Source organism: Glandiceps talaboti, chromosome 18 (assembly GCF_964340395.1).
Source record: "Glandiceps talaboti chromosome 18, keGlaTala1.1, whole genome shotgun sequence".
Taxonomy (NCBI): domain Eukaryota; kingdom Metazoa; phylum Hemichordata; class Enteropneusta; family Spengelidae; genus Glandiceps; species Glandiceps talaboti.
In genome coordinates, this window is record NC_135566.1 from 11158435 (window position 1) to 11177926 (window position 19492).

The 19492-nt window shown below is 36.9% G+C and overlaps 1 protein-coding gene across 1 annotated transcript; it reads right to left on the reverse strand.

The window, feature by feature from the left end:
* Window positions 1-4751: 4751 nt before the first annotated feature.
* On the reverse strand, window positions 4752-5988 carry LOC144449649 (adenosine receptor A1-like). The gene has a single exon (XM_078140223.1). It carries the CDS (start codon window positions 5955-5957, stop codon window positions 4752-4754), a length of 1206 nt encoding a protein of 401 aa, XP_077996349.1. The 5' UTR covers window positions 5958-5988.
* Between the last annotated feature and the right edge of the window lie 13504 nt (window positions 5989-19492).

The window sequence follows — 19492 nt, forward strand, 5'->3', positions numbered from 1 at the left end:
TACGGTACCGTTCTTAACGAGCCGATCCCTACTTTTATTTCGAAGAAATAATAGCTCTGGTTTGCGAGAATGCAAGATTAGAGTTGACAGAAATGTATTATACATATATCTAAACTGGGGAGTATTAAAAGCTTTCAGGTTTTTTTGCCATAAATAAATGAACTACTTTCCTTTAAAAATTGAACCATAATAAAGAAGGGCCTTTGTGTAGTACATTTCATCATATAATTTATTAAGCTTTAGATGCTACTAATGTGCAAATAATAGGCAACCACGGCAGCTATGTTTCTGTATGAAATATGAAATATGAAATATGAATTTCGTATAACCTTTTTGATCCTCTATGATAGAACAGATAATTTGCAAAAGCCTGCTGCTCTGAGTGCCGTGAAATCAGAGATACTAATGACTGTAATTTACGTCGCCATGGAGACAATGACGTATCTCAATCATATGTTGTGGCAACATATATCACTTACCAACAGAAAATACAAGCTAGACATGTAGATAGCTAGGCAGTAACTTACTCGTAAATCAAACTGGCGCCATTCAAGATATCAAGATACGCTTCAATCATATTTGATATTTTTCATTAATATTTACAAGTACAAACTTTTGCTATGAATACGTGTTTTTGTTTTGTTCTTTTTCATTTCCATCGTCTGATTCTAAATATACAATTAGCACCTCGATAATTCGCGGCTCTCGATAAGTCGTGATTGTTTTGATGAACCCCGCGACTAGCGACTTATCAGGATCCACTGTATTTAAAACGTATAAAGGCTAAGTTTTGTTGAGTCTTTTCGTGTGATAGAAATCTGAAGCTGAAATACACCTAAATATATATAAAATATAAGTATTAAAGTTACACTTATTTTGCAACACATGTTGTAAAATTGATTTGGTGTTTATATTTTAAGTAAACGATCGGTCTAAAACCAAAGCTTCATTACCTGTTCCCGTCATGTATCACTCCAATCGTTAGAGATGTTCTGCGAAAACTGAGTGAGTCGTAATCAATTACATTGAGTAATCTGTGTGCTTTTGTTAAAGTTTTCACACTTTCTAAGTCTATGACCATAATTGGAAAGTGAATATATAGTTAACAGGATCAGAATGCGATATCAGAATGCTGCTGCTGCTCATGATGATGATGATGATGATGATGATGATGATGATGATGATGAGGACGAGGAGGAGGAGGACCTTTTAGACAGTACCTATCACTATCACATACACTATAATATTCACACAGCAAACGTATATTGATATCATTATGTTGCCTTAACAATGGAACGCCCTTGTTATTAAATACAAATCATATAACAAAGATAAATAGCACAAACTCAAATATAATGTATTGCCGATGTCTGTAATTTTGTTTTTATTTAAATGTCACACCTATAAAGTAAGAAAAACAATTTATATTTACGATGAGGTTGACGTACATGGTTACAGATTACTGCCACTAAAAAGATTAGACCGTTACACAATAACAAAATACACTTGGCTGTAACATAAAAACAGCAAAATCACAAATTCCAGTGAATATTTACAAATTCAAGAAGAATGTCTCTGGCGTGTATACATTTTTATGTAACAAGGTCAAAAACATGTACATTCTGTACTCTGATTCACATTTATGGTGATTCCGTGCCTTGAAATGGACAACTATTGCAATCATCCCCTTGTAATGTTAAAATTATTCAGAAGGCTGTAATGCAATACGAGTCTGTAAACTTGGGCCTCATTTCCGTCTGAAGTCAATGTACAAATTGTATGCATCCATGTATATTACACACTGAAACTTGTATAGAATCAAAGCTGAATGAACACAATTCTAGGTAGATAATAAGTGCACACAACATGGGTAAAGTAACTGAGGCTGTAGGGTTTTTCAATTTTTTCTGACCCCCCCCCCCCCCTAAAAATGATGTAACATACGTCATTTTTATGTCATCTTTGAAATCCTAGTGAGAGTTCTGCTAATTGATAAACGTAATTTAACGTAACTGGTGGTTGAAATAATATACGAACAAAACAAGTAATCGAAAAATCACTGTTACGGGGTTACAGACTGTTCCCATGGAGACTATTACGTGTAATTATGTAAAATTCTAGTTTGACTTTTCCATCAGAGTGTTCTGGAGTCAACATCCAGGGTTGTGTGTTTTCAGAAAAAGCTAGGGCAAGTTTCCTTTCTGTATCTAATTTGATGTCTAACAAGATACTAAGTATAGAAACACAGGTCTAAAATATATAATAAACGTTGCTCACGATATCCTGAAAACACTCTATTTACACATGTCAGAAATAATTACTCTCCCTGTTTGCACAGATGACCTGGGCACGTAGAATGATATTGTACATTACTGTGTCAATCGATACCAATTTAGTGTAATGTCAACAGAGTCTTAATAATTGTACAAACCCCAAAGGGATTACGTGTGCACGCAATTTGGATCATGTTGCAACGGAAGGTAACAAAGTACATAATACACACACTATTTGTTTGGCAAACACATTTTCAGATGTGTTTCAATTTGATAAAGAATTCCAGTTGACCACCTGAGTCGTACTATAAAAGGCTCAGGAATATTGACTATTCAAGTCTATATACAAAGAGGTTCGTTTTACAAGCGTTCTTAGCTACTTAATGAAATCTATCACTACATGTCGGTCTACTTTCAAAGAATAAACTTTTAATATAATGTTAAATAATGTAATGTTAAGTAATGTAATGTAATGTAAGTCTTGTATGTATACTATGTATGTATACTATGTATGTATGTATGTATACTATGTATGTATACTATGTATGTATGTATGTATGTATGTATGTATGTATGTATGTATGTATGTATGTATGTATGTATGTATGTATGTATGTATGTATGTGTGTGTGTGTGTATGTATGTATGTATGTATGTATGTATGTATGTATGTATGCGTGTGTGTGTGTGTGTGTATGTATGTATGTATGTATGTATGTATGTATGTATGTGTGTATGTACATATTTGTGTGTGCGCGCGCGCGTGCGTGTGTGTGTGTGTGTGTGTGTGTGTGTGTGTGTGTGTGTGTGTGTGTGTGTGTGCGTGCGTGCGTGCGTGCGTGCATGTGCGTGTCCACCCGACATAGATAGAATCACAAGTAACATTAATAAAGTCTCAATCGAATACTGCAGGTTGGCTAAAACGATTAATCCATGAATACATACATATTGGTTCATTGTTGTGGTCGACTGTTATTCACTCTTGCAGCGTTCAATATCACATACAGCATCCTGTCCAAACTATTCAAGTCATTCCACTCAAATTCAAGCTCTGTACTTGGCAACATATCAACTGTAAAGTTGAGGTCATGAGCACATATATATACAGTAGATCAATTTGAATACACTTTTTCTGACATTCTGACATTTTGCTTGCTATCCCTACGAAAAGGCTAATATGATACAGTAGTTCAATTGTGTAAAAAAATGCTCCTTATTCGGACCTGTTTGTTCGATATTTCATATTTCATGCTATGAATCTATATAATATATTTCACAGACTGTTCTATCAAATCTCGTGTGCGTTTGACTTGCCCCTTTTCTCTTTTCGTACTTTTAACACGACATAGTGTCAATCATTTGTTAAAACTATGGTATGCATATGACCTGATATTCTTGTAAAAATATTGTATTTCAAACAGCATCAGAATCTTCTCTAAATCAATATTTTGAGGGAGCCTTGAATCGTGTTAACCTTCGTTTAGCCGACGCCGTATACTTCCATTCCTGGCGAGAGTTCAACGGATGTTCTCTCGGTAAGGTCCTTTCTGTGTGCATGGTAGTCTTGTCACATATTATTAGTAGTGTTGACGTTCGGAAATCAATACCATGGCAACTGTGAAGGTTAAAACTAAATTGAGGCTAATACAATTACGACTTTGAGTGTTATTTCAACATTTGAACCCCAGTTTTACATAATAAAAAAGGTAATGTTGAAACCACAAGCTTAATTGCTTCTACCATGTGGCATAATTCTATACCCTTTTCGGACCGTTTATATCTTCCAGTTGCCCATGTGCCTGGATATATGGTGAACCAGGCAACCAATATTTCGAAACTGACTACCTTTAACTTTCATTAGGATTACATTTAGACTGGTTATTGTGACATATAATGTCATACTATGCTGTTGATGTCCATCCATCTAACCCATCACTTATATATGTTCTGTAATTCAAGTCATTATCTTGTTTCTCCCCTGTGAACATAGCTTTCGACGTTTATAAAGTCACACATGTCAACACATTGTTCATCTCACTTTATCCATGAAGCCATATCGCAGGGTCCCTCGTAATCTTTGCATTCCCTGTATCTTTTTATCCAGTTTGTCCCATACGCATGATTGACACCCATTCCAAATACCAGGTTTCCTTTGTTTGTATTCCATTTATGCTTCTCAATCGATTAACAACTAAAATATGATGTTCTGACGTCTTACAGTTTTAACGGTAGAGGTCTGTACCTGTTTATTGTTCCCGGCTTTCACATAACAGGGAAATGCACAGCAGCAGTTGAGTCACCCAGGGATTGCAAAGATTGAGAAATCAGTGATACGATCAGACACGGATCTTCTAAAGTATAAATACAATTATCGCATCTGTAGCGATGTCTTGAAATGCTATTATGCTGACGTTTTCTTTAATATAACGTTAGCTGAAATTTCAGGAAAAGATCTCGAAATTGAATCAGTTCCAATTATCAACGATATAACCCAACCATCTTGGCATCTTTTCTCGAATCCGCACCTGCGCTGTCCAATCTTGTAGAACCGGTTCCGCATGATAAGTTATCAGGTGTTCCCGGAGGGAAGATTTGTTCTTCGTAATCTTGTGGCATCGGTGGGACTTGTATCACAGGCCCGAGTGTTACAGTGCTATTCGGGTGTATCCGAGTCTGGGGTGGAAATGTCGACTTCAAATCTTGCATTGCAAAGCTCACACTAAAATCAGTGTCTACAGCGTTAACGTCTCTGGTCTTGTGATCAGTGAAGACTTCGCACCTAAATAAAGGTCCAAGCAGTTTACGGAAAGTATATCGAAATTCTTTGTTGCTAAAAGCATAAAATATTGGATTCATGGCTGAATTGCTATGCGAAAGGATGATAGTGGCTAGCAACAGAGGATAAGGCACAGTGCAGTCTTTGCAGAGTAAAGTCACGGTATTCAATATATGCAATGGAAGCCATGATATAGCAAATAGAACCATAATGACAGCTAGCGATTTAGCCGTTTTCACTTCTTTGGCTGTAAACACAGATAAATGTTTGGCAGCGGCATCTTGCTGGTTTGCGTACGTCTCTTTCAATTTACGCATTTGACTCCTCACCGCTCGAAATATGCGAATGTATAATAAGATCATTAAAACAAGCGGAGTTAAAACACATATGAAGAAATTAAAATATACCATATATTTCATATCAATCACTTCCACGAAGTAACACCGAGGGGCGACTGGGGGCCCTAAATTCCAACCCATGACTGGAATAAGTCCGATGAAGAAAGCGAAAAACCAAGTTGCAACGATTATGACGATACAACGTTTCGTCGTCAGCAGACGACGATATTTAATCGGTGCATTGATAGCAAAGAATCGGTCGACGGCTATAGCCAGTAGACTGAAGATAGAACTTTGGGTCATAATTATGATAAAACTGTTTAACAGTAAACACGAATAAAAGTGTCCTGGCAGGCCGATACTTGTAACCATGGCGAAGGGGATAGCGAAAAGTCCGACGCAGAGATCAGCTACAGCGAGTGATACTATAAAATAGTTGGTAACACACCGTAAATGCTTGTTACGATAAACCGCCCAACACACCAGAACATTTCCTATGATGGCAGCGATAGCTATCGGAATCTCCACTGCCAGATTGACGTAGAATTCTGTCGAATAACTAGTCGCCATGATGATGTCGATGATGAAACGGCTATTTATCCAAGCCCCTTGTACACTTTTGATGCGAAAATATCCTGATTGACTGGTGGGGGGGGGGGGGTATTCAGTGGATTGTTTTCTGTATAACGCAGCACATGTGATGAAAATGTGAAGAGAAAACCTTCAAATACAATCCTTTCGATGGGCAATCATTCCAGTGACTTAAGTTTTGATGTTAACTCTGACAGTCACACTGTCAAGGTCTTTACATTGCTGTTATTCGTCAGAACAGATATATCCATCAATTACTATCACGACATGTTATGGATGAATAAAAAAAAACTCAATCTATTTCCACTGGCTTTGGTAACTGGTACAATGTGACATCATAACTAACAACAATCTGTATTCCACTCGACGTGTGTTCACTTCCTTTACTCCGTGGAAAGGCTCTGGAAAAAAAAGAGTATCATTTAAAGTAGTTATCTCAACAGTGAAACTAATAAATAGGTATTCAATCCGGGGCACGTACACGATTCACAGACATGCATTGAACGTACGTCACATAATGCTAAATTTGAAAGACCTGAGAGTAGCGATATTATTAGACAGAGCGCAAAAATTACAAACGTCACAAAATTGTCCGATAGTGATTTTTTCTTCAAATAAAATGATCTATGTTAATGTCGTCATCATAGTAATTGGAAGTGAGGCATATTAAACAATTACCAAGTGTTGTGATAACTGGTGCTACTAGAATTGCAGGTACTACGATACTTGAAAATCTATTCCAATGAAAATGAATTTTGACACTCGGTAAAACGTTGCATGAATAGTGATAGTAATCACAGTCTGTGATATAGGAATGGCCTGTGCATTTTATTAGTGTATACCATTGAAAATACACTACTTTCATCCCACCACTTCACACATATAGCATACAAATGCAAATGCCTCGATAAATCCTATATATGGTTGTAACATCTGTACAAATAAATCGAAATGAGAAGCCACAACATTGGAGACAAATTACTTACTTTCAGCGTTAAGTACATTTTTGAGCAGAATCGACAGTAGCTAGTTTTCTCGCCGATGCTTTCAGAAGCTTCTAGTGCAGATAAAAGTGAATCATGCAGACTACTAGTATACTGTTGTCATGACAACACCGGAAGTCCTGTTTTCTTCCGCTGCTAATTTGTTAGACAATACCCAATCCCGTAGAAGGGCGATGACAAGCTTAATTCGCGTGCTTCACAATTCTACGGAAAAACAACAAATGTTCCACCTCAATAAAGGCAGTTATATTCACTCTGTTCGCCTGAAATCAAATTCCCCGGATGTTGTTTTTCTCCTGCTGCGTTCATGTGATGACGTCATGTGTTAGATCTTTCCACTCAGCTTTACAAAGAGTTATCTAGCTCGCAGATTTCAATAAGTTCTCGTTTCCCAAGTAAAAGTAATGAAATGATACGATTTTCATGCGCGAGTTGGTCATTTTTTTTAGAACCTGATTAAAAATGAAGTCTATGCGTGAAGTTGTATGGAAGCTATACGTCGTGCCAAGAATGAAATCACAACGAACTATAGTAGTAGATAATACCAGAGTGGAGGTCAATGATAATATGTGTTTTATTCATAAATGCACAGTACTTTAATGCTGTTGTAATGTGACCATATGGTACTGCAAGAACATTTTTACTCGTTCGAATGCGTCAAAATGCACTTTGTGTCGTAACTGTACTAGTACAATGGCATGGCCCGGCGTACATGTTGGCTTAAGCTGACATTGGACCTTCTCAGTGTACAATTTCAAGCCCTGTGTTGACTGTCGTATGTATGTATGTATGTTTGTATGTATGTATGTATGTATGTATGTATGTATGTATGTATGTATGTATGTATGTGCGTGTGTGTGTGTGTGTGTGTGTGCGTGCGTGCGTGCGTGCGTGCGTGCGTGCGTGCGTGCGTGTGTGTGTGTGTGTGTGCGTACGTATGTGCTTACATGCATGCACGCACGAACTTATGCACGGATGGATAGATAGGTAGATGGATTTGTGCGTGCGTGCGTGCGTGCGTGTTTGTGTTGCATGGATGAATACACTTTCGTTCTCTCATATCTGCCTTATATCTCTCTCCCACTCTTTGTCCTCTCCCCCTCCACATTTTCTCTGTGTCTCTCATATTGTTTCTTTCTTTTTCTGTGTACCCCGGATATCTCCCTCTGTCTGTCTGTCTCTGTCTGTCTCTGTCTGTCTGTCTGTCTGTCTGTCTGTCTGTCTGTCTGTCTGTCTGTCTGTCTGTCTGTCTGTCTGTCTCTCTCTCTCTCTCTCTCTCTCTCTCTCTCTCTCTCTCTCTCTCTCTCTCTCTCTCTCTCTCTCTCTCTCTCTCTCTCTCTCTCTCTCTCTCTCTCTTCAATTTGCCACCGTGTCCATGTACCTCTTCCTGTTCATATTTTGTTGATGTTTGAAACAAGTTTTACAACATTGCTGACAATAAAACGCGTAATAAAAAGTGACAGTTCGTTGTAAAGTACCTGACTGACCTGTTTAGCTATTCATAGCAACCAGTATTATTTACTTGAATTTACCGCTGAGATCACACTATAGAAAACTTGATTGTATATGTTACATAGTGACGATCATCGTGATTAACTTTACACAAAAAGTAAAGTAGTGACTCTGTAATCTGTTTAGTTGAAACAAGTTAATTTTGACTCGACACCCTGTGTATACAAGGTTACGTAACCATTCTATAATAACTATTAACATCCAAAATATAATATATACCCACAGGGTAAATATTGAAACGACCTTGGTGTTAGTAATGGATCCATTTGAGTTGCTCTTTATTTATTTATCAAACTGTTGAATCTTAAATACTGTAACAATACCCAAGGGCACTAATGTAAATCCTACGTCAGAACTCAAGGTGTAAGTCAAGTGTATTAAATAAGATCAAAGGCATATACACTCGGAACTTCGTGACCAGATTCTGCAAACAACGCATAGTATCAAACAGCGCATGTACACTAAATGTATGACGACAGATGAAGTCGAGGGTGTGTTATAGACACACAGCAGGTTAAGTCACGACTCGGGGAAAAACGTCACATTGGAATAGCCTTCACTCCAAGACTAGAGAGATAAACATCACGTTATATCCTCCAAAAGTTGTCTTGTAAAAAGAAACATTTAACACTCTCTAGTGAAAGTACATTTTGAGGCAGCTTCTTACGTATTATTCACAACGTAGTGGAAGAAACCTTTCTCCGGGGAGAAGTTAGCGTCTAAAGTAGAGGGCTTTTAGGAGTGCAGTGTCACGACATTCGGATTATGGATATTTTTCTCTGTTAGGGTAGCAATGCATGTATAGAAACTATGACAAATCAATCAATCATATGTTATATGGTAATGTGGTGTACATTGTAGCTTCTGGAGTCTTGTGTCTTGAATGATGACCTGTGTTGACCTTCAAAATGCTACAACGATAGTAATATTTAACAATTATACCAATTATCTATTAATTTGTTTTATTTACCTCGATACATAAATTGCTGAAAACTAGCCATGGTCCAAATATTATGACAGCCATGTTGGGATATGAATCATACAGCTGGTGTCATGACAACTGGTAAATGGCGAGCATTTTACGTGCGGTGTTTACCATTCTACATATTGCCCTACGGAATACTATGAACTGTCCATGACTTTAAACATGTATATGTCTCTATGAATTAAATGACTCCATTTTCTGTGACTTTATTGCGAAGCTTCTCGATGTAATGACGTATAACTAACACATTCCTTAAAGTGGCTCTATGGATGTGAATTGGGTACTATTCACTTTGGATTTTTAATTTATAGAACAACTTATATGTTTTGCTAAAAAAATACAATGTGAAATAACAACATATGCCAAGTCCTTGTTTGTAACTCAATAAATTGCAAAAAAGTGTACAAAGTTTGTTATTGTACGTATAATAACAAACATTTTACACATTTTTTAATGTTTTGAAATTTAATATTGAGTTACAAACAAGGACTTGGCATATGTTATTTTACATTGTTTTTTTCTCGTAGAAAAATATATTAAAGTTGTTCTATAAATTAAACAATCCAAAATAAATAGCACCCAATTCTCATTCATATGGCCACAGACAAAGTTTTAGATAAGTAAGAAACTTTCTTACTTGTCTGTGATATGGCCACTTTGTATTTAGGCTAAAATGTACTATAAGGGAGCCTTCAGTAATTACATGGGGGGGGGCACTTTAATAAAAACAAAATGACACCGAGAACCATAAAGACTATGTCCTTTAAATTAAAACGACGTGTAAACTAAAAATAAGATCACAATTCACCTGTGAAATAACCCATCATCTTTATCATCGTTGTCTCTCGGGCTTTCCTGCATGCTGTAGGCTGTAAAGATCTGTAAAAGTACTATGTGTATGAATGAACCACCGATCTCAATCTATCGAGTGACGTGATCATCTGTCACCGATGTATTGACTTCTATGATTGTACTGTCAAGTGCTTATTACTCAGTCTATTTATAACGAAAATTGCTTTTTGGAACTGCCCCCACAATGACGCCTTTCTGACATTTCTGTTTGCAAAGCACTGGGTCACAGATGCAGTGTTAAATTACATCATACTGACGTATGTGTGTGTGTGTGTATGTATGTATGTATGTATGTATGTATGTATGTATGTGTGTGTGTATGTGTGTGTGTGTATGTATGTATTTATGTATGTATGTATGTATGTATGTATGTATGTATCTGTACTGTGTGGGCTGGGGGTGCGCAACCGGCGCGTGTATTTGAATTTGAATTTGAATCTAACAATCTATATTGATCTTAGTGTGCGTGGTTTATAATACCAGGAATGAGTTTACTTATACCATAATGGAAAATGTAAATAGTAGTTAAATGAGGCGGACAATGACTGAAAAGATGAAGTTATCTGAGGCATCAGCCATTTACTGGTAATTGGGTAGGTTTCCAGCTTTCCAGAATGGCGGCAAATGTACTGTGCTGCATGTATAACAAACTAGTAAAATTATAATGTATTAGATGCGTGTCACGTGGTGTTTGGGGTCCATTAGGATCAAAATGGAAAGAAATTGAATATCATAAAGAGTGACACCCCAGAGAAAAAGACCAATTTGTGAATTTTAACGAAAGTCTGACCCAATCGGCCTAATTGAATTTAGAAACCATACAATATATAGTAGCTTTCGTGACCTCAACGCGTACGGTTGTCGAACTCCAATATAATGGAAGCTAGCTCAGAAGTCTTGGCACTAGTATTACGTGCCATTCCTCACAAGTAATTTGCAGTCTTTTGTTACTTTTATCGCCGTCAAAATAGGTAAGCATCTCAAAGAGCAAAGAGCGACACTAGTTACCAATGTAAACGCTTTGAACTCAATTCCCTTGAGATAATAGATCTGGTTTGGTGTCAGAGAAGTCAATTTTCAGATGTTGTGTTCAGATGTATTTCGTCGGTTTTCAAACTCTTAAAATCAGTTGCTAGCGACACTAATTACTGAAGTGATTACACAGTTGTCGCGTCAGAGTCGCATCGGTACACCAATCAACGTAAATACGTCTCTAACCTAGAATTCGTGGCGATTGTAAAGTATTATTCCATTTATCTAATAACTCATTTACACATTCTGATCACGTCCCATAGCGTGTATTCCGATTAAAAGGCATTTCTTAGAAGCGCTATTAAAACGCAATTTTAGAAGCCGCGATTAATTTCACTGATAATAGTTTCCATTCAAAGAGAGCAAAATCCTGTTGTCGTGACGTAACAAACTGACTATAGTCTGTGCAGATATACCATCATGCTTAAATAGTGTCATAACCTTTGATAGTTTGATAGTTGACCCCGAAAATTAATCCACAGGTATGTAAAATGTAACAGCTTGAGAAGATTACATTTAATATTTTGTAATGATTTGTCAGTCAAATAAAATCAAAAGGGTTGACATAGTGACACGTGTCTTTTGTATACGGTTATTTCATTATTTCACTACCTGGGAGACGAACCTTTAAATCGTCGTTTTTCCCACAATTTCAACGACGTTTTCGTCCTTCCATTCTCTAAAGAAAATTACTTCTCCATACATCAGTGATTTCGCACCGAATGCGTAGCCTAAAGTGTCATGTTTATCCAAGTGATAAAATTGCTGATTGATTTTAATTGAACATAACAAAAAAAATTAGAAATTATGTGACAAGGGTATGTAACCTATGTGAACAACACAGCGGGTATGTGTTTTATAATCCTACGTCTAATTTGATCGTCATGTGTTGTCGTCTTTGTTGATGATTCGGTAAAACCATAGCGACGAGAGTAAATAAATATAAGACAGACACCAACGCCCTTTATTCATCATCAATGCGCTTATCTCAGTATCAAAGACCAACGGGAACAACAGTAAAGGGAATAAAAATTCATTTACACAAACCCTGAGGCAAATGACCTCCCTGTAATATAACAATTTAATATTGGCAAATACAGCATATAGACCTGAAGTAGACTGGAGCGAAGCATTACATGTATATAGTATGGTAGAAATAATTCCACAGTTAGCAACAGCGCGACTACATTGTTTGGGCAATGATTTAAGAGGTGTAAACGCTCCTAATATTGTATAATTGCCCGTGATAACTGTTTATCACATCTCAATTTCAATCCTGATCCGAACTGGTACTTCAAGGATTGTTATTTACACAACACATTATCCCGTATTTACAACAATTACTTTAGTTATTTCTTAATAGTGACAATAATTGAAGCGTAAATCGTAATATGACGTCAGACATAACGTTTAATCTCGACCATATTGTTGCATAATAAGATATTGATGACGTCTTGCATACCCACATCCGCTCTCTACAGAAGGAAAGATGACATCAGAACTATCTTAGTCAGTGTCTAGTACAGCGCACATACACATTACATGCTAAGTCAGTGTCTAGTACAGCGCACATACACATTACATACTAAGTCAGTGCCGAGTACACTGCAGATACACATTACATGCTAAGCCAGTGTCTAGCACAGCGCACATACACGTTACATACTAAGTCAGTGTCCAGTACAGTGCACATACACGTTACATACTAAGTCAGTGTCTAGTACAGTGCACATACACGTTACATACTAAGCCAGTGTCTAGCACAGCGCACATACACGTTACATACTAAGTCAGTGTCCAGTACAGTGCACATACACGTTACATACTAAGTCAGTGTCTAGTACAGTGCACATACATGTTACATACTAAGCCAGTGTCTAGCACAGCGCACATACACGTTACATACTAAGTCAGTGTCCAGTACAGTGCACATACACGTTACATACTAAGTCAGTGTCTAGTACAGTGCACATACATGTTACATACTAAGCCAGTGTCTAGCACAGCGCACATACACGTTACATACTAAGTCAGTGTCCAGTACAGTGCACATACACGTTACATACTAAGTCAGTGTCTAGTACAGTGCACATACATGTTACATACTAAGTCAGTGTCTAGCACAGCGCACATACACGTTACATACTAAGTCAGTGTCCAGTACAGTGCACATACACGTTACATACTAAGTCAGTGTCTAGTACAGTGCACATACATGTTACATACTAAGTCAGTGTCTAGCACAGCGCACATACACGTTACATACTAAGCCAGTGTCTAGCACAGCGCACATACACGTTACATACTAAGTCAGTGTCTAGCACAGCGCACATACATGTTACATACTAAGTCAGTGTCTAGCACAGCGCACATACACGTTACATACTAAGTCAGTGTCTAGCACAGCGCACATACACGTTACATACTAAGCCAGTGTCTAGCACAGCGCACATACACGTTACATACTAAGTCAGTGTCCAGTACAGTGCACATACACGTTACATACTAAGTCAGTGTCTAGTACAGTGCACATACATGTTACATACTAAGTCAGTGTCTAGCACAGCGCACATACACGTTACATACTAAGTCAGTGTCCAGTACAGTGCACATACATGTTACATACTAAGTCAGTGTCTAGTACAGTACACATACATGTTACATGCTAAATCAGTGCCGAGTACAGTGCACATACACATTACATGCTAAGTCAGTATTCAGTACAATTCATATATATATATATATATATATATATATATATATATATATATATATATATATATATATACAGGAAGTCAGTGGTAAAATTTGTCCGTAGTACAGTGCTCGATACGTCTGCACGCAGAGCGGAGTATATGTTGAGGGTAGAAGAAAATCGAGTCGGGTTCGTGAGTAAATCACTCGTCAGGAGATGTTGATGTACATCAACATCTCCTGACGAGTGATTTACTCACGAAACAGGCTTGTAGAGACGAAAAACCCGACTTGATTTTCTTCTACCCTCAACATATATATATATACATGTATATTACATACTATTACCACAAAGTTACTGACTATATCCCCGTAATATGCATTTCAGTTGTTAGAAGATCCAGACTGATCATTTTATGGTGGCATGTTTTTAACAATCTCTTTTGTAAAGTTACCATACGTCTGGTATTTCAATCTCCAAATAACACCGTTAATTCCCTGGTGCACTTTCTAGACAAAAGAAAGAGTCATCCATGATTATTCTATTTTTCTCCCAAAGCCCCTCTTTATGATGAAAACCACGACATTCAGTCATACTCAATTATTAGTTTGCCGAGATTGCTTGTACTACGTACGTGTGCGAATTAATAATAACCAGATGGAGTTTCATTTACTTCAATCTTTTGATTGAAATACAAAATTATTATCAATATGAAAGGTTAGCTACGTGACTAATATATAAAATCTAACCATTTTCATCTCTGTGCCGATAAGGGTTTATTTATATCATTGCAAAAAATGACACATGTCGATTTAGAATCATTGAGAATTTTAGGAATGCACTTTTTAAAGACGTTTTTGTTTAATATGATGGCCTATTGCTGACACTCAGACTTCTCGTTTTCGTCACAGACTTTGTGGGATGTATTAAATGTCTACGTGGGATATCCTTTTGTGTCTCCTCGCCCACATACACAGATATGACGAATAGCTACGTTATACGAAGAAGCTAACAACAAATGACTAACGTACAAGCAATTGTATAGAGTATCGTAATGTCCACCACCACCACCACCACCATCACCATCACCACCACCACCACCACCACCACCACCACCATCATCGTCATCATCACCACCACCACCACCACCACCACCACCACCACCACCATCATCATCATCATCATCATCATCATCATCATCATCATCACCATCATCATCATACTAAGAAAATACTAAGAAAACAAGAGGAGAATGTCCTATTGACGAACGATAATCTCACTCAGACTGCATCCACAGAAACTATCGTGGTATATAAACCTAAATAAAAGTTATCAAAAACAGAATACCCGGGAATCGAAGCTGTTTTACTTCATGACTACCTTCGAAAAGGGACGTTACTTAATGCCTCGAGCTACACAGTGCGACACTAAAGAAAGCTGTTAGTCTCAAAATGTTCGATTCGTCTGTTTTTCTCTCTGCAGAGCCTCTATAAAAGCGGCTCTGATCAAAGACACACGTGTATCGCTGTGTTTTCATGATCAGGCACTCAGAACGTGGTGTAAACAATGTTGTTAACGCAAACGACAGAAACACAATAAACTACACTGAAAATGAGTATGTGGTATTGAAAGTGTTTTACTTGTAATGACATGATATTGCACCCGAATAATACAATATGCCGTATAAGGAAATACGCATCTCGACAACATTGTCACGTGATTTTCAATCATCAAGATTTTCTTACTTATTTCGATGGATAAGTCTGATTTTATATGTACATTGGACCATAAGCTTTTACGGCTTGTAATAGCAATGGTGATAACTGAATTAATCCGTTAGAGCCACGACTTCTTTAAAAGTCTACCAGGTGCATTATGGGTACGTTATATGATTTAAGTTAGATTGCGCCACGGGGACCAATCGGTGGTTTCAAATGAAAGTTTACTAAAACTCCCCAAACTTTGCCAGAAGAAAGTTTGCTTTTATTTTTTCGAAATATCAAAATAAATTTTGGGTTCAATGTATTGTTTTCAAGGAAAATCTTGAACCTTTTATTTTCTCATTACATTGTATTCAGCGGCCATAATGGAATATCATTTCGACCTTTGATAAGTTTTATTTTATATAAATCACAAACCCGGTTTCTCATTTCTTGTTTCCTTCTTGTTCTCTACAATATTGGTATGGTGGTAGCTGTTCCTCTCAGTGATTAGATGACGTCACAAATACTGTAAAGATGTTTAAACAACTAGGCACTGTATGGGTGATGATTGAGAGTTGACGGCTAATTTCCACACGTTGTCATTTCGTTTGTATGATTGTGTACGCTCATTAGCATATACTTTGACTTTGTATGTTCATTTCCATATATTTTGATTTTGTACGTTCATTAGACTCGTATATATTTTGACTTCATATGTTTATTAGCATATATTTTGATTTTGTAGGGTCATTAGCATATTGGTTTTGTATATGGTCATGAGATATGTTTTTTTTAAAAATTTATTATAACTTTCTCTAAATAACGTGTTAATGAACCTATACAAAGTAGAACAAAAGACAACACCAAATATAAATAAAAGAAAAACGCACGCGCATCACCGTGGCACAAGCGGAATATAACAAATTTGGTGGGTTTAGTCTGAATTTCCCTTTTTTCTATCCATATTAAAGGCTTCTAGGCATTTCGTAAAATAAGTGATAGTGCGGACTATTAATAGACTCTCTACGTCATTCGTTGTCAGCTGTCATGACTTATATTAATTCCTTCCTTGAGCTAAATATGACATTTCTTGTTCTCTTTATAATCCACTGTCTTTTTTCCTTAAGTTAATTCTATCCATGATATCCAGTTCCATTCCATTGTCTATCTATGGTATCGTGCTTAATCCGCTTCCGCGTTTTACGCCTTGAGATTTCCGTTTAGTATGCCTTGTGCTGGCTCATATGACATCACTGGATATCTTTCACTTTTCTTCTAAGACTTGTTTTCAACACTAGAGTGACCCTGTTTTTTTATGTTTCTCATTACTTTTTCATGGCAACTATGGGTCGGTCCATTGGTCGATTTAAAAAAGAAAGCGACTAAAAATAATAAATCATCTTCTTCATGTTTCCCTGCCTCTCCTTTTCCTCATCGCTATCTTCTTTGTATTGGATTACGGGTAACAAGCACTTTCTCAGCTTCTCTACACCATTGACATGCTCTCAGCTCCATTATTACATGGATAACTGCCATCATGAAAAAAGTGCTCTGTTCGTGAACAAGTGTCGTCACCGCCGCCGCCATGACTAAAGTGTAGATGACGTCGACAGTCCAGACACTTGCTCATTCTTGCCAGAGAAGGCGAAAATAAAACTATTTGTCTTATTTTGATGTCGGAGCTGGAAATTTGGGTCAGTTGGGTAATGTGAAACCAAAAAAATAGGATCACCCCTATCTCCTACACGTGATAGGTCCATGTAATGTAGGAGTTAGTACGTGTGATGTTCAACGTTTTCAGACGAAACATGCGTATATTCTACAGCTAAGATGGTGCAGGATCTAGAACGTGATTCTTATCAAAGTAATTAAAAAACCCACATATTTGATAATATCTTCCGGACGTATTCTACGTGTTTACACCAGATTTCGTCGTAGCATTAACTGAGGTAACTCTAAGGCATTTTTCTACACTTTTTTTTTTTTACACAAACAGCCGTTTTGAATAACACACTTAAACACTTAACCGAGATATCCTCTGACGAGTTACCGTTCCAGTTTCCTATTCTAAGCATTATGCTATAGAAACACTTTCATGAACCCTGGGTCTCCACGTCGTCGAGTTTTTATTACAACTGCCGACATCAGACCGTGCACAAACGGAACCTGTTACAAACAGGGAAAATAAACAACTGAATTGGATTAATAACACTTGGCACAGCATGTTGGAAGTACAGAAACTTGTATTGCATTCCATCATTTGATAAAGAACAGTTTTATGGCCACTTTACATAATAGTTCACGTTCACAAACAAATTTTCACTTCTCCTGACATTTCATGTACACATAAAGAGGCCATAAAATTGTTCTTATCAAACAAGTGTGTGTAATACAAGTCTGTGCTGCTCCTACACGTATGCGACATTCCTGTTTTACGACAAACTCGAGGCACCCCTTCCAATGTTAATGATGAAATAAAAGGTTCCATTGAAAGCATTTCATCAATTGGACGTACAGGTGAAAGCTATTCTATACTGCCATATTAAGACTAAGTGCATGAAAATATACACACTAATTGTGTACTAGATTATAACAAATTGAAGGGATGTGTTTTATATCATTCTGTTCATTCAATGCACTATTTTTAGATATAATAGCTATCTCAGTGTGCCGTTACATGTGATAAATATGTCGCGTTTATTTTTGTTAAATCGTATATACCCATTCCGCTGTACACAGCACATGTATTGTAAACGGGTAGAGGGAGAAAAGAAGGTATATATATGTAGTCCATCCTTGCTGAATCAGGAAAGATGCGATTAGAAAATTAGCAAAGAATTGGACATTTTCCATATTTTACATGTACATGTAATGGACAGTACACTATATACAGAATACATTAAAACTTCCTATACTAAAGAGCCACAAAAGTTGTAAATCTGTAACGGGGGGCATTTTTGTTCATCAAAGTCACTGAAATTGTTTGATTACCGATAAAAAGATATCGTTATAGTTGTTACTTAGTGATCCGTTAGCATTAAGGTCAAGGGCTTAAGTATTGCGGAAAACGCACGAGTTTGCCTACAGTCCATTTTTCAGAATATCGAGTTACATTTTACAGTTACATTCCAGATACAGTATTTTGCAGCTTGAGTGGCAGAGTACAAGTTTAATAAAAGCGGGTGAATTAACAACATATGAACGAGCATTCGATGGCACTTGTTCTACGATTTACTTCAAACAAGCGTTCGATGGGACTCGTTCTACGATTTACTTCAAACTTCAAGTGGAATACAGCGTGACTGGTGAGCAATATTCAAACTTCATTACAAAAATTAAAACTCTCGTCTAGATTCTTAGGATGTCTTTACATATCTAGAATAGCTACCAATACATTCAAGACTTACAAACTATTGAAATATTCTGGATAATACTTTAGCTACTTGACGAAAAATACCTTTATATTTTTATTCGGGTAAAGCTAAATAAGCGTCACAAACAACGCTTAGCATTGAAGGGTCGGCTTTTTTCCGTGGAGGCACCCGTATGTCTACAGATATGTCTACAGACACATGATAAAATACCACTTACAATCTCAATAGATATATAAAAAACTCCATAAATATATAAACACATTTTATGATAATGACAATATACAGTATCTCCAGATATCCAAAGTAAAAGTTAGGCAGCAAAATTGTCTTTGAAGTGTTTGAAGTGTTTGTACATCA